Source organism: Heptranchias perlo, chromosome 14, assembly GCF_035084215.1.
Source record: "Heptranchias perlo isolate sHepPer1 chromosome 14, sHepPer1.hap1, whole genome shotgun sequence".
In the NCBI taxonomy this organism is placed as follows: Eukaryota; Metazoa; Chordata; class Chondrichthyes; order Hexanchiformes; family Hexanchidae; genus Heptranchias; species Heptranchias perlo.
Genome location: NC_090338.1, coordinates 59,543,015 through 59,559,013, shown reverse-complemented (window position 1 = coordinate 59,559,013; position 15,999 = coordinate 59,543,015). Strand labels below are relative to the sequence as shown.

Here is a 15,999-nt window from a genome sequence, read left to right as displayed (position 1 = left end):
GGACACTCACTCTCCTATGAAGGAAAATATGCACTTGTAAATATGCCTGTTCATAGTATCATTGTAGGTACAGCCCAGGAGGCCATTCGGCCCACCGGCTCTTTGAAAGAGCTATCCAATTAGTTCCATTCCCCTGCTCTTTCCCCAAAGCCCTGTAATTGTTTTCCCCCCCTTCAAGTATTTATCCAATTCCCTTTTGAAAGTTACTACTGAATCTGCTTCCAACACCTTTTCAGGCAGTGCATTCCAGATCTACATAAAAAAATGTTTCCTCATGTCACCTCTGGTTCTTTTGCCGATCACCTTAAATCTGTGTCCTCTGGCTAGTGTGCGTAGGATTAACAATTACCCTTTTTATTGTGAAAGCAGCTACCAAGAGACCAAGTCTACAATAGGCAGTAAATACTACAGTTAGTTTTAATCTGAACACATTGGCCTAAGAATGATTTACAAGCTAATATTCAGAAGCAGTAGAATACAGTAAGGAACAGGAGTAACAGCACTGTATTTAAAACTATATATAAATCAGTATCAGTCCAGAAGGGATTCAATTCCTCTTTCCAGAACCTATTTGTTACATAGTCCAAAAAAATGCAAGCCTTTGGGATAAAACAGACTTTCGTAGACTTCCAAATTTAATGTTGTTTGCAGGTGATGATTCGTACGTTGACACATTGGACTCATTCAAAACTGAACTAAGCTAAAAAGGTACTGAAACTACTCCAGCACATACTGTACATCAAGAGGTCCTGAGGACAAAACTACCAATCAACCAAGGTCAAAGAAAGAATGGAGCTTACTATGCACAGAATGATTGATCAGCAGATGTTTATCAATTGCCTGCTTATCCAGGACATGTTAATGATCCAAACAAGTACAACCCAATTATCAGGCAAGACAAAGACTCTGTATCCTGTCTAACTTTCAGATGAAACAACCTACCCTGCATCTCGCAGACAGCTGTGCTCCAGTGTCCATTTCGAAATTCAGTCAGGAAGGAGAGCTTTGGTTTTAATTATGGCTATATTTAAAACACATTTACACTTTCTATCGACAGTAATATAAAAATATTACAGAAATCTGCCTATTTTCACACAGCCTTCACTTAATACCAGGCAGAAACACTATCAATTCTAACACCGTAACCTAGAACTGGTGATAAGTTAAGACATAAATAAGGAGGTCATTGTCAAAGTTGTTACAGCAGCACCCAACATTGGAGGGGTGACAGCAACCAAACATCATCAATGAAACTGCTGTGACATTACTGTCAGTTCCTTGATCTGGTTTTTGAAATTTGAACCCAATTGGCACACATCTAAAATAACCACACATTATCATGTAAACAAGGAAACACTTGACACCTTTGCAAAACTAGGACGCCCCACCTTTGCTGAACAGGATGTAGCCTTATTGTGGAGGAACTCAGATGAGAAGTCAATATTTGGAACAGGACTCCACCTCTTCCCCATATTCACAGACAAGCATGAAGCCTAGGAATTGAATGCATTAGATTCATAATGTTTGTCTCCAGTCATTATCAAATACAGCCACATTTAATTTTGGCTACAGTTGCGATGCTTTTTCCATTCACTCCCACATACAGACATTCATGATCCCAGGGTACAATTCCCAAATCCTTTCCAGTCTCCAGCAGAATGTACTGATCCTAAATTTGCATTTTGTTGCAAAGTAGTGAATTACTCTTGAGTTTACTGCATTCTAAAAAAAAATCTCTACATCATCAGCACATAGGAACATGAGCAGGCCATTCAGGCACTCGAGCCTGTCCCACCATTCCATTATATCATGGGTGGTATGTACCTCAACTCCGTATCCCTTGATATCCTTACAAAAATCTATCAATCTCAGTCTTGAACGTTCCAATTGTCACAGCATCCACTGCCTTTTTGGAGGAGAGATACCCAGATTTCCACAACCTTTTGTGTCAATACTTGCTTCCTGATTTCACTCCCGAATGGCCTAGCTCTAATTTTAAGATCATGCCCTTCATCATTTTAAACGCCTTAATCGGATCGCTCCTCATCCTTCGAACGGCAAGGGCATGCGGGTATCTCTCTCTCTCTCTCTCTAGGTGGGGTCAGAAGCATAACTTCCTCCCCTTTGCATTCCAGCCTCCGTGAGATAAAGATCAGCATTCCATTAACATTGTTGATTACTTTTTGTATCTGTGCGCTAGCTTTTAGTGATATGTACACGGACACCTAAATCTCTTTGTTCCTCCGCAGTTCCTAGTTTCACACCATTAAGAAAATATTCAGTTGGGTCTTTCTTGGAAAGAAAGTGGATGACCTCACTTCCCTACATTGAACTCCATCTGCCACAGTTTTGCCCACTCACTTAATTTGTCTATGTCCCTTTGTAAATGGGATGAGTGGCCCTAACCACCAAACAACTTCACCCATGATGTCCCAATCGATTCTCTTAATGGCAGAACCAGCACCCAAATGCAGATTACACTTATCAATGTTCCCAGTTACCATCAATTCTGGATGTTTCCCCTTCATTTAACCTTATTGCTTTATGGGAAAAAAAGACTTTTGTATGCATTTTAAAATTATCATTTCTATTACCAGCAGGCAGAATACAATCAGATTTGGAGTCAGAATATATATATATATATATATATATATATATATATATATATAATTTGTAAGTCACTTTTATTATTTCAGCCTTTATATTGTGACAATCAGTAACCTTCACTTTCTAATTATTCTTTCTTTTAAATTGGGATCTTGCATTACATGAGAAGCTGAAACACACTGAGAAATGTTTATTGTGTGAAGAAGCATCACAGAAAACCCCAATCAGAGCACTGCCAACATCAGCAACCATATCCCACTGGCATTCACAGCACTGTTCCAAGCAATCCTCATCCAGGACCAACTGACCTTGACAGCCCTGCCTCATAGCTCTTGTATTGACAGAACTACCTTGTACCCAGGTGTGACCCACATTCACACAGCACTACCTTGTACCCAGGATTGTACAACGCTACTCTGTACTTGGATATTACCCACATTCACACTGTCCTTTATCTAGGTCTGACCCACATTCACACAGCCCTGCACTTGCGCTGGGGGAGGTTGGACCAAACAACTTGAGAATGCGAGCTGCAAAAATTGAGCAGCAGCCAAGATGATTCCAGAAAGAATCAGCCAACAAACGCAGGTCCCTCACTGTGCTCCCACTACTCCAGCACCAGCCCAGCTCGCTCATCTCTCTTCTCTTAGTGCTACAGACCCATCCCCACTGCCCTCCCAGAATGCAGCTTCTTTAGTGCCCCAGCCCATATCCACCCCTCAGTACCCAACCTCCCTCAAAGCCCTGCTGGAGATCAGCCTCCTCACTGTCCCAGCCTCATCACACTTGTCCTCTCAGAGCACAGCTCTCAGCCCCAGTCCACCCCTATCACTGCACTATGGCTCCTGCCCTCTCAATGTCACCTCACCACCCCCCCGAGAGCCCATTTCGAGCCCAACCCAGCCCCCTCACTGCCTTGTCAGAGCCCAGGCCTCACTTACTCCCATAGCCCATCCCATTCCCCTCAACAGCCTCCCAGAAGCCAGTCCATTTACTGCCCCTTTACTGCTCAAGCCCCATCTCTCACTGCTCACCAAGAGCCCAGCCCTCTCCTATCAACCACCCCAACTCACTGACACCCACCCACATCCAAAACAAGTCCAGCCCTACCCTGCACTCTCACTACCCTCCCAGAGCCCTGTCTCTTCAGACTACCCTCCCAGAACCCATTCCTTTTACTGCCCCAGCCCAGTCCTCCTCACTAATCTCCCAGACCTGTCCCATCACTGCCAGTTCCTGTTATTGCCCCAGCCCTGTCCCCTCACTGCCCTCCCAGACCCCTGTTCCATCATTGCTCATTCCTTTTACTGCACTAGCCCAGTCCCCTCACTGCCCTCCCAGACCCCTGTCCCATCACTGCCCATTCCTTTTACTGCGCTAGCCCAGTCCCCTCACTGCCCTCCCAGACACCTGTACCATCACTGCCCATTCCTTTTACTGCACTAGCCCAGTCCCCCTCACTGCCCTCCCAAAGCCCACACCCCACCTCTCTCATTACTCTCCTGGAGCTCAGCCCCTCACTGCACCAGCCTCATTCCCACCCCTATCAGTGCACCGTCCTGGCCCCTCTCACTGACCTCCCCACATCCAAGCCGAGCCCAGTGCTGCCCCTTTACTGCGCCCCCCTCCAAAAAAACTCAGCCCTCTAAGCCCCAGCCAACTCCTCTCACTGCCCTCCCGGAGTCCACCCCCCTCAATGTCTCTGCCCCCGCACTTAGCGGGCAGCTGCGGGAACCTGGGCGGCAGGAATTATGGAAATGCCCATCGCACTACGGCAAAGAGCGAGCGACAGCACCAGAACTGACCGGATCCGCGGCTGCAGGTGGAGCCAGCTCCCATCACCGGGCAACCGTGGAGCCGAAACCAGCAATCCATGTAGATTCGTTTTAAAAATAAATCCACATTCACATTTCCCCCGATAGCAAAAAGGGTGTCTGAGCAATTAAATAAACCCGACTCCCATTGAAATCAAAAATTTTGCACAGTACGATTTCCAAATAAATGTCAATGGCAAAATGAACAGCGAATCACCGCAGAAAATATTTTCCTTTTGCATTTTTTTTTGCTCCATGCCAAGCCTCTATCGACAGCGCTACACCTTGCAAAAAATGTGTCCATTTTGATTCATTTCTGCAAAGGCATTTAACAAGGGCATCTTCTTAGTGGGGGGGTGAGGGGGGGGAAATAGTAACATGTAAAATGCCGCTGGGATTGAGTCTAACTGATTAAAGAGGATTCTCCACACTGATAATACTCTCATTGCTCTGATTAGGAAGATGCTCAATCATCATCCTCAATACTCACACCACCAGGCGTGAGATCATCCAGGAGACCATGGCGAGGACCCGAGTTTACGGCCGGCAATGTGTTCTGAAACTGGATCCAGTGTTCTGTCCAAATAACTTAGAGGGTCCGCATCCTCCTGGTCCTTCCAGCTGACGCTGCGGCTCTACCTTTTCCCCACAGGGCGATTTGAAGCCAGGCGGAGTTCCGGCTCCTCAACCAAGACAAGCCGCTTTAAAGGGGAATGACGCTGGCAGCAACCTTGTTTGCCGACAAAAAAAAAAATGTTTTTTTTGTGTACCCTTTTGAAGCCAAGTTTGCCTTGTAACCGTGTTTTTATTTTGCTAGCTCTGTATAACCAAGTGTAGCTCCCTATGTAGCAGCGGTTTGCTATCTCTCTCAATCTGTGCTCATGCAATGTCAGTCTACAAGATAAGCATCTAACCTTGTGAACGTTATAGAGGGCAGCTCTCCTTTTCTTATTAGGCCCACAAGCACATCAATATTTATTTCAATGTTTATTGTTATAATACTGAAAATGATCAAGTGTAACCCATCACATCTTTATGATCTATGTGCACCTGTACCCCTGTATCTGTGCTTAACACCCATGTGACCACAGACTGTACCTGTGGCCCCTACTTAAAACGTGTGTATGTGCAGAGTATATCAGGTCACTTGGTAATTATGGATAAGGAAGGCCATCGGCCTTTTTCTACGTTGAACCTGTGTCCCTTTGTCATATCCTCACAATTTAATTTGAAGTAATAGCTCAGATTTACCTTTTGCATTCCCTGACTATCTCTTATAACTCTACAAGACAACCTCTCAGACATCTCCTTTCCAGGCTAAAAAGCCCAAGTTTCTCCAGTCTTTCCTTATAACTCATACCTTTGACACTGGGGATGAGCCTCATGGTTCTTCTCTGCACTGTCTTCAGTGTTTGAATGTCTCCTTTGTTTCTCAGTGACCAGAACTGAACACATCAAGGTGTGATCTGACCAGAGCTCTACACAGTTTGATCAAGGCTTCCTCTGACTTATATTCAACTGCTTTGGCTATATAATTCACCAGTCTATAGACTTTGTTGATTGCTGCTCTGCAACGGTTGGACACGTTGAGTGTCAAGTCTACTTAGACTTCTAGGTCTCTTTAAACTGCATCCTTAGCTATTTCAACACCATTCATTGAATATGTGTGTTGCCAATTTTTCCTTTCTATGTTTATAAGGATGTTTCAGATTTCCTGTAACCAATGTGCACTATCTTAAATTTATCCACATTAAATTCTATTTGTCATTCCTTAGCCCTTCTGTTATTTGTTCCTTGAAAGCAATCAATTTTACACTAAGATATCTTGGTGTCATCAAATTTTATATTATTAGTAATAGCAAATATGCTGTTAATTCCACAAATCTTAAAGTTCTTTAAAAGCCTCAGATGTGGAACTTTATCAAATATCTTCTGAAAATTCAAGAAAACTACACCTTAAGCGGAATTGTATACAATTTAGTTACTCCCACCAAGAATTCCAATAAATTTATGAGACACCACATGATCCTTCTAAATCTTTGATAACTACCACCTGGCCTGTATGCTTTTAAGGTCCCCATTTATACCTTCTGGTGAGAATGATTCCGATTCTCAGCAGATTATCAGTGAAAGCATATCTGCTATAATTCATTTAGTTTGCTTCACAAAAAGTCTGAGACATTTATTGGGCAATTTGAAACTATCTCAGCTGGAAATGTAAAACAATTTGATCTGCAAAAGATAGAAATGTAGATTGTGAGATAAATATTAACACTGTCCTGCAAGATTTTCTCAAGCATTTCCCTCAGTATCTATGTTGGACTAACTGTCTATAATTCCACAATATTGGGATTACATTAGCTGTCTTCGAGCCCTGAGATGTAGATCAGTATTTATGGAACTCCTAAAAAGATTTACCAATATCTGACTTATTTTGTCACACATTTCCTTGATGATTCTGAAAAGTTTTTCATCTCATGCAGGTGCTCTATAAACATTTAAAACTTTGAGATTTTCATAGCAAGTACTTAACTGGCCTTTACATATGTTCTAAATCCCCAAACTAGTTTGACTGGGTTTGGAATTTACCCACAGTCTTCATTTGTGAAGATTGATGTGAATAATTCATCTAGCACATCTGTCATTTCCTAATTTCCCATAATTTTTTTCCAATTTGTCCTTTAAATGACTTACATGGTAATTAACTGAAATAATCCTTGTGATATATCTTTCTGTTAAGAAAAATTTGTTTATCTATTGTTTTATCTATGCTATTATTATTTATCTTCAACTTGCTAGCAATGCTTATGAATCTTTAGTTTCTTGAATCAGTTTTTCAAACTGTTTCCTTTTTGACATTTAAACAAAAGAAAAAATGAGTAAACCTTAAATTGTCTAACAAGTTATTTAGAGCAACTGATTACCAATAAAATAAAGGTCTTATTCTATCATGTTTGAACAGAGAAGCAAAGTGAGAACAAAGACTCCACTGGCTACAAGTACTGTTACCCTGATCAGTACCTTGTTCAGGGAATGATCGCAGCAGGATAATACCCCTGAAGCTTCTGAAGTAGGAGATAATACCACCCCCCAATTCTGGAGGTACGTGGTCCTGGCTGGGAACCGAAGAACATCTTTGACAAAACTCATGTGTTAGGGGGGCAAACTTTAAGAAATTTCTCCCACTGTAATTAGAGAAAATTATCATTAATTGTACTATCTTCCAGAGTATTATACCTAAGGTAGTTTGATTGAAAGTTCAACCTGTCACCATAAAAGATATTTGCATGCAATAGGAAGTATAGAAGCATCTCCATATTGGGATTTTAATAGACTCATCAAACAGCTGTGCAAGTTCAATGAGATACCTGTCATCCTTTCAGTCAAAGGGTTAATCATCTCCCAGCATTGTTTAACTCTGGGGCAAGCCTAAAATATAAAAGACAACCAATCTATTTTGCTATAACCTCTCCAACATTGTAGCTGCACCCCAGAAAACCAAAGGGCAGATTTTCCTCGACCCTGGTCTCAAATAGTGTACCCAAAACAGGTGCAATGCAGAGGGAAAATGGGCACAATTCCTTTCACTCCATTCTGCATCTGAATGGCGCTGTCCCCAAATTTGCTCTCTGGCTTTTCTGATGCACCTGTAGAGGGTGCGGCAATGTAAATTACACATTGCATTACACATTGAATGGGTCTGCGCACAGGCTTCCCCTGATAGCACCAGGTATGGATCAGGGGCAGACTGCCCCCGTAAATATCTGGCACTACTGCTTCCGAAACTATCACTTACATACTTTTGGTGATGGGCTGGTGTGAAGAAAAGGCTGAATCTGTGGCTTTTTGAATTTAAAAAAAAAATGTTGCTGAATGCTACTAGTCTATTACACCTATTGATGGAGGCTATGTTCATCACTGTGATATCCATCTTTTTGTGATATGGATTTTTATGTAGGCAAATAAGGGGAAACAACCACAAGTCAATTGATAGCTGCTGAAGAAATTCATCTCACCCTCTCTTGGGCCACTAACTATATCCCTACCACAAAGAAAACTTCTCCCCCTCCCGCCACATCCTATTGCCGCCCCATCATTCTTCATATCCTGGTTCCCACATTCCAAGTGCAGTGATGTCACAGTGAAACATTAATAACAAAGCTATATTTAAACAAACATGTGTGTGAATCTGTGTGTTTTCACCACAGTGCTGCCCTTTTTACCAACTCCCTCCAAGACTGACTTCTGGGGTGCGCAGATTACTGCTTGGGATGCTGCAGCCATCTCAGCCATCACACAGCAGCACAAATACATTTACAGGAGATAAATAAAAAGAAGATTGTACACTACCAAATAGCAGCTTCTGGCTGATATATCAGGTGGATTATCAGAATTACGATTACAGGTTGATGGGGTATCAGGATTACAGCAAAGCAATCAGTTCGGTATCAAACACGAGGGCATCTGGAAGAAACAGTGAATACTCTTCTAAATTTCCTTCGGTCACTGGGCTTAGTTACCTCTCACTTCTTGCCTTGATCCCCCTGCTTCCCCCATAAAGTGCTTTCTTATGTGAGAGTTGCTATAAAAGTTGTTGTTGTATTATCTTGATCCATGCCACGTGACCTGCCTACTTCAGATACCAGTGATGAAGGGATAAATGCAGGCTGTCAGCTGATTATAGTGTACAGCACTCCTGCTCCATAGCAACCCATATACAATCTTTCAAGGCTCATCAGCGCTCAAAGATTGAGTGCTTTTGAGAAGATCATTGACAAAGGCAGTTGAGGCGAGAGGCTCCTGCTTCCTTGTTAGTGAACTAAATGCTGCGGCTGCACTGTGCTTTCATTCTGAGACTGGTAGCTGCGGATAGTAGTTCATTGCTGGCAAGATCCCTGCCTTTCTCGCCACCATGACGGAACTCTGCAGATGCGTTCTTATGCACAAGTGTAGAGCTCCACTCCCAGCTGGTAAATTTTAAATGTTTTAAGAGCACAGGCCAGGGCATCTGCTTTCTTAAAACAGAATTAAAGAGCTGTGCTTCAGTTTATGAGCTATCCTGGAGGCCGGACAGTGTGAGACAGCTTCCCTGAGAGTGAGAGCTTCCACCTTGCATTCCAGACAGTATAGCTTCACCTAAAGATATTTTAGGTGAATCTGGGGCAATTAATATTCCAGAAGAATTAGGTGAACACACAGCCCAATTTTTTAAATGGGTTCTAAGTATCTACAATGAAAGAGGTACATCAACCTCAGGAGCGTATTTATCTGCTGCTGAGATTGAAATAGAGAGTGCTGCAAATCATCAATGACCTCAAGAAAGAGCTTGAACACAGCTGGAAACGTAGATTTATAGAGAAGAGGCAAATCCTCGAGATACGAAACCCTAAACTCGTGCATTACACTATATTCTATTTGAAGAAAAACAAGTTCTAGAATCAGAGAATTTTGCAGCACAGAAGGAGACCATTTGTCCCATCACACTTGTGTCAGCTGTCTGAAAGAGTTATTGACTTAGTCCCATTCCCCTGCCCTTTCTCCATACCCTTCTAAATTTTTATTTTTCAAATATTTATGCACTTCCCTTTTAACAGCTATTATGGATTCTGCTTCCACCACTGTTTCTGGTAGTCCTGCATCCTGAAAGTGGAGGACACAAACCCATGACCTCAATCTTGGCACATTGATCTGGTACCCCAACAGGAAACCAAATCATACAATTCTAAACATCTAATGATTAGATATGTATTATCATTATAATAATGTATTATCTACATGCAAGGATATCTTATGCTCCTGATCTGCAAGGTGGAAATCTTGACACTCGAGTTTAGTTTAGATGCCAATTGCTAGAAACTCAGTAGAGCACATTAGGTGTACGAATGTGTATATACTGTGCCCATATAGTTTATGAGTTCAGGTCTCAATGTATACAATGTGTACCTATCATCTCTGTCTAAGGCTTGTGTATCTGCATGATATATTTATTTCTAATGAGTCTATGTTGTAACCCTATTGCACATTTTTAACACTTTATTCTTATATCCTGACTGTACTGCGTTCTTAGATCCTTTGTCCAACACATAACCCATGTTTAAATTATGTTCTCACAATTTGGGTGTCATTGGTGTTAGTAATGCAGCAGGTGCAGAAAGCTCATATTGCATGCAATAGTATGGAAACAATTCACAACAATTGAGGTTATAGCAATGTGTTAGTGGACAGCAAGTGAAGATCTATAGATACAAGATGAGCACATATATGGGAAGAAGTTGCAGTTGAAAGGGAGTCTTGAGCAGGCTACCATGCTTTGTATTGCACTTTCAGGATAAATTCTTGTTTTAATTCCGAACTGTTTGGCATCAACTTCCTTTCATTGAAAGCAAAGGATGGTTTAAGTATTCCTGTGAGAATTATTGTGAAGCAAAGAATGCTTCTGTTCAGTAGTAAAGTGCTCGCCCTTGTGTGGGCATACTGGAAAAATGTGCGGTTATGGTTATTTCACATTTAATGAGTATTCGGTTGATGAGGGGAATCAAAATTGCATCAAGTTGTAGCAAGTGCAAATGAAGCTGTGAAGATAAGCCCTTCAATGGAGAATCCTTCAAATTGGGATAGCCAGTTTTGTGTGGAAATAGTTTTTGAACCATCACATATTTAATTTTGCACTGTGACAACAATTCTTCAATACATAACAGGTGGACAGTATTCAAGCACAATGGCTAAATTTGCAGATGATACAAAGCTGGTGAAATGGTTGACTCCAAAGCTGAACAAGATGAGCTACAGGAGGCTTTGAAAATACTTGGAAATTGAACAGACAGGTGACAGCTGAAATTCAATGCAGAGAAATGCAAAGTGCTTCACATGGAGCCAAAAACCCAGGAAGAGACTATTACTTAAATGGAAAGGAAATAACGTGCATGGAAAATGAAAAAGATCTGGTGGCCCTGATTGACAATAAATTGAAGCTATCGTAAAAATACTCGGTGGCAGTGAGTAAAGCAAATCGGATGTTAAGATGTATTAAAAGGTCAATATTCAGCCAAAATAGTGAAGTAATCCTGCCACTTTGTAATCAATGGTGCAAACACACATAGAATACTGTGTACTGTTCTGATCACCGCAGTACAAAAAGGATTTTGCAGCTATTGAACGGATACCGAAGAGAGCAACCAAAATGATTGAGGGGATAGAGGGATTGGATTATGAGGAGCGATTATGTAAATTGGGCGTGTTGTCACTTGAAAAGCGACACTTGCAAGGTACCTGTAATATGATTGTGGTTTTTAGGATTCTAAAGGGGCTAGATAATGTAAACCATGACAAGCTGTTTCACCTTGACCAGAACAGTAGACTCTGAGGACACAGCCTGCATTTGAAGGGGGGTAAATTCAAAACTAATCTGTGGAAACATTGGCCCCAATATTTACAGGGAGATGGGGAGGGAGCAGAAGCGGTGTGTCAGCGGCCGGGAAACCTGGAAATACGGGGAAGGCAGAGGTCCTGCCGAATTTAACGACTGGACATCTTTAGAATTATTTTACTCCATTTTCCGCCTGGCAGCCGGCCAGATTGACAGGCTGGCCAGCTGCCGGGCGGGAAAGCCTGTGGTACAAGGCAGCAGCCGGGGACGGACCCCGGTAATTGAGAAGATCGGGGGTTGGTGGGGGGGAGAGTGCTCAGAGCGCAGTAGCAAGGAGGGAGGGAGGGAGTGATCATTGGGTGCGAGTGATCACGGGAGGAAGAGATCGCAGAGGAAGAGATCGCGGAGGGAGAGATCGCGGGGAGAGGAGAGATCGCATGCAGGGGAGATATCACGGGGGAGAAATCACAAGTGGAGGCCAGTTGCAAGGGGGAGAGATCACGGGCCGGGAGAGATCATGGGGAGGTAAGAGATGACGGGTGGGGGGAGAGTGCAGGGGGGGAGATGGCAGTGAGGGAAGGGATCGCGAGTGGGGAGAGATCACGGGGGGAGAGATCACGGGGAGAAATCATGGGTGGGGAGAGATCGCAGGTGGGGGAGAGATCGCGGGGAGGGAGATCGCAGGCGGGGCAGGGATCACAGAGCGGTAGATCGCTGGGTGCGGCTGAACGCAGGGGGTTTTGGAGAACCCGGGAAGTAGAGATCGTGGGGGGGGTGGAGAGATCGCTGGGGGCTGCCGATCACGGGGCGGGGTGGCTGATCCCACTGGTGGGGTGGGGGGGAGGGGTCCGCTGATTGTGGGTGGGTGGTCGGCCGATCCCGGGGTTGGGGGAGGGGGGTCAGCAGATCGCTGAGGGTGGAAGAAGGTGTGCTTGAGGGACTGGGAGCAGCACTCCTGCTCCTTCTGGCCCACAGGCAGTGCTGGAAAAGCACCTACCTGCTGGATCTGGCAGCTCCCGCCTCCCTTCAGCTGCCGGGTTTCCCAAGCCCTGGGAAACCTGGCCCCCAGCCGTTAAATTCAAAGGGCTGCCAAAATCTGAGGAACGGAGCCTCATTTAAATATTATAATCACTGACCCACCTCTCCAGAGAGGATTACTCGCACGTCCCCAAACCCATCGCGGTGAAACGAGAAGTAGGTGCGTTCACAGTGGGTTGGGGTCAGGTTTCACATTTTTAGCAATTTACCACCCCCCCCACCACCACTAACCATCGTGGGGACGCGGTGGGGAAGGGAGGGTTACAATTCCCCCCATTATTTCAGTGAGCGAGTTGTAAATCTATGGAACAGGCTCCTTAGGAAGATGGTGGAAGCAGATAGTACTGATTAATTCAAATGCAAATCGATTTCTTTCAGAAAATAATATTTTGGGATACGGTATATGAGTAATTTAGACATGACACAGGGTAAGTGCATCATGTTTGGGAGGAACATGTGACTTTGGACCTGTGGGTCCCAAAGCTCTCCACCAATGGGGGTTTTCATGTCTGAATCCGTTGTAAACTAATTGATAGAGTTTGACTGCCATGATTAGTCAACAGCCAGTCATCATTGTATGATGTGAGTACCAGGATGGTAGAAGGCAAACAAGACGGACCTCTGTCTTTTTTTGTCTAGCAATTCCTATGTTTGCATTTATGAATTTCATAATCGCAAAAGAAAACAAAAGTCTGAAAATGATAAAGTTGGTCAATTTATTAACAGATAAAGACTTTGCTCTCTGGCTGAAGTAAAATACTGTGCAACGGCAACATCTGAGGAAGCATTATAGCTGTAAAGTTTGATTCAGCAGATTGAATTAAATGTTGTCAGCTCTGACCGCTGTAAGCCAAGAGGGTTGAAGTAAAACCTATGGATGTGGATGTGTTACAACACACTGCTGGGGATGATAGCAACCAAGGCAACAGAGAGTTGTTAGGAAGAATTATGTTGTTCAGTGTTCCACGTAACAAAGAAGGCAATAGTTGTTGCCTGAGCAGCAGCTATGCCAGGAACAAAAACTCTCCTTCAATTGTCGGGGAAAAGGACACATAGCCAGGAGTGGCAGACAAAGGCAGGTATCTAAACAGTGGGGTTGATTTTAACCTACCCTGCCCAGTGGGAACTGAACGGGGGTATCTTTAAGATCAAGCGATTTGACCTACTTCCGTGTTCCATCTATAATCACACTGGCCACCATTTTAACTGCTCGCTACATCTAGGTGGCTTATGAATGCACGCAGACCGGGATCCTATTATGTAATTAGGACCCCAATGTGATTTTACAGGGGTAGGAGGTCAGAACTGCCGCCCAGCGGCCAACCCGCTGAGTAAAATCTTGTGCAATTGGCTTCAGGTAACGACTGACTCACTGGAAGCAGTATTTAAAGCGGCACTCAACTGCAGGCAATCAGTTCATATGGATCTTTGTGCCATTGGGCTTAATGGATTGCCAATGGATTTTTGAACTTGGAGATTTGTTGTTTCTGTCTTTTTACTCACCTGATTAAGCTCTTACAGCTGATCATAGATGTCATTTTTTCTTTATTGCTCTGGATGGTGGAACAGTTGGAGCATGATTTGCAGCAGCAACAGCAGCCTCATTGACAAAGATGAACAGCAGGTGGGCCTGTTAGAAGACAGCAGATGAGGGTGTTGCTCGTAGAAGGCCTTACCAAGCCTGCATGGTCTATAGACCAAGAGTCACTTTCCTTGATAAAACTGAGGAGCACTGCATCAGGCTGTCACTGGCCTAGGCAGCCTCCTGCAACAGGACCTGCAGACCGCTGGCCTGGTTGGACATGCTATCAAAGTCACTACCTCCCTTAACTTTTTTGCTTGAGGCTCCTTCTAGGCTGTTACAGGGGACATCACCCGCATCCCCCAGTCTGCAGTGCACAGCTTCATCACCTATTTGGCAGGGCCTATCAATACATCACTTTTCCTATGGGCGTAAATTGTGAAAATGAAAGAGATCTGGGGTTTGCAGCAATGGCTGGCTTCCTCATGTCTAGGAGATTATAGACTCCATTCATGTAGCCATCAAGGCACCAGAAGTCGAGGTGGCAGCTTTCGCCAACAGGAAGGGCTGTCACTCAATTGATGTCCAGCTGGTGTGTGATCACCACGTAAGGATCATGCAAGTCTTTGCCGGTTTACATTCATGCACCATACTATCAATAATAAATATACCACACTTGAAAGCAAACTTATTTCACTTATACAGGCAAAAAAGGCGATAAAAGGTTTTACCAGGTTTCTTTTTGTTCATGTTGCAGAGGTCAACAATTTTCTGTGATCTTAGTGTTCTGTAGATGATGTCACTGAGTTGGAACCTGGTACAGAACCACTAATATGACTTACTTACTGTTATTTCTTGAGTAAAATTAAAATAAACAGCAATGAATTCTCTTTTTTGCTTAGTGTATTTACCCTCCAGTGAAGGGCACACACTCTGACATTTTCCCCATCTTTTCACCTTTATTGATGTTTTTCTGGGCCACATATCTCTGCTGCTGCTAGAGTTGTTGGCTCTTCCACTGTTGTTTTTTGGCCAACCTCTACAAGGTGCATCACAGAGACCCAGGAAGGCACTATTACTTTTTTGGATCTTTCCAAATCTTCTTTCTGCAGATTATTTTAACTCTCATATTTTAGAACACTTTGATAGACAAGTCCCACTCCCCATACTTTGAGAGTGTCTATCCTTGCCTTTTGGTAATCAACTGCAAACCATGTTTGGTAATTGCTATCAGGTCCTGGACTGTTATGTGCCCCCATAAGATGTCACTCCAGTCTCTGAAAGTGGAGCATTGCATCAGACCTCAATTTTTAGTTTAAGATATCAAGCAAATTTATTAAACAACAAATAAGCAAACAATCAAACAGTGATATAAAATAACTACATATTTATAGTAGAATTTTTTTTATCTATCTCTTCGAGTAGACAAAATACTAAGAGTTGAAATCTAATACTAAAAGCTATTCTTAACAGACAACTTTTAGAAATGTAATCCTTTTCCTTCTCACAAGCGATGAGAGTTAACTAGTTGTCCTCACCATTTCCTGTGAAGTTTCTAGTCAGTTCAACTATCTTCTGATAACTCAATTCAATGAACAGATTCAACTACCTAAAACCCTCTTGCAGGTTGCTGTGGCTTGTTTTTTTTTTAT

The 15,999-nt window shown here is 43.2% G+C and overlaps 1 protein-coding gene across 1 annotated transcript in view; it reads right to left on the bottom strand.

Annotated features, from left to right (window-relative positions):
• LOC137332166 (receptor expression-enhancing protein 2-like) overlaps positions 1–5,057 on the bottom strand; it is a 103,882-nt gene extending 98,825 nt beyond the window's left edge. The window contains exon 1 of the mRNA XM_067995872.1: positions 4,912–5,057. Within this exon, the coding sequence (XP_067851973.1) occupies positions 4,912–4,943 (32 nt within the window). The 5' untranslated portion in view covers positions 4,944–5,057. The remainder of the gene's footprint in view (positions 1–4,911) is intronic.
• Positions 5,058–15,999: the final 10,942 nt, after the last annotated feature.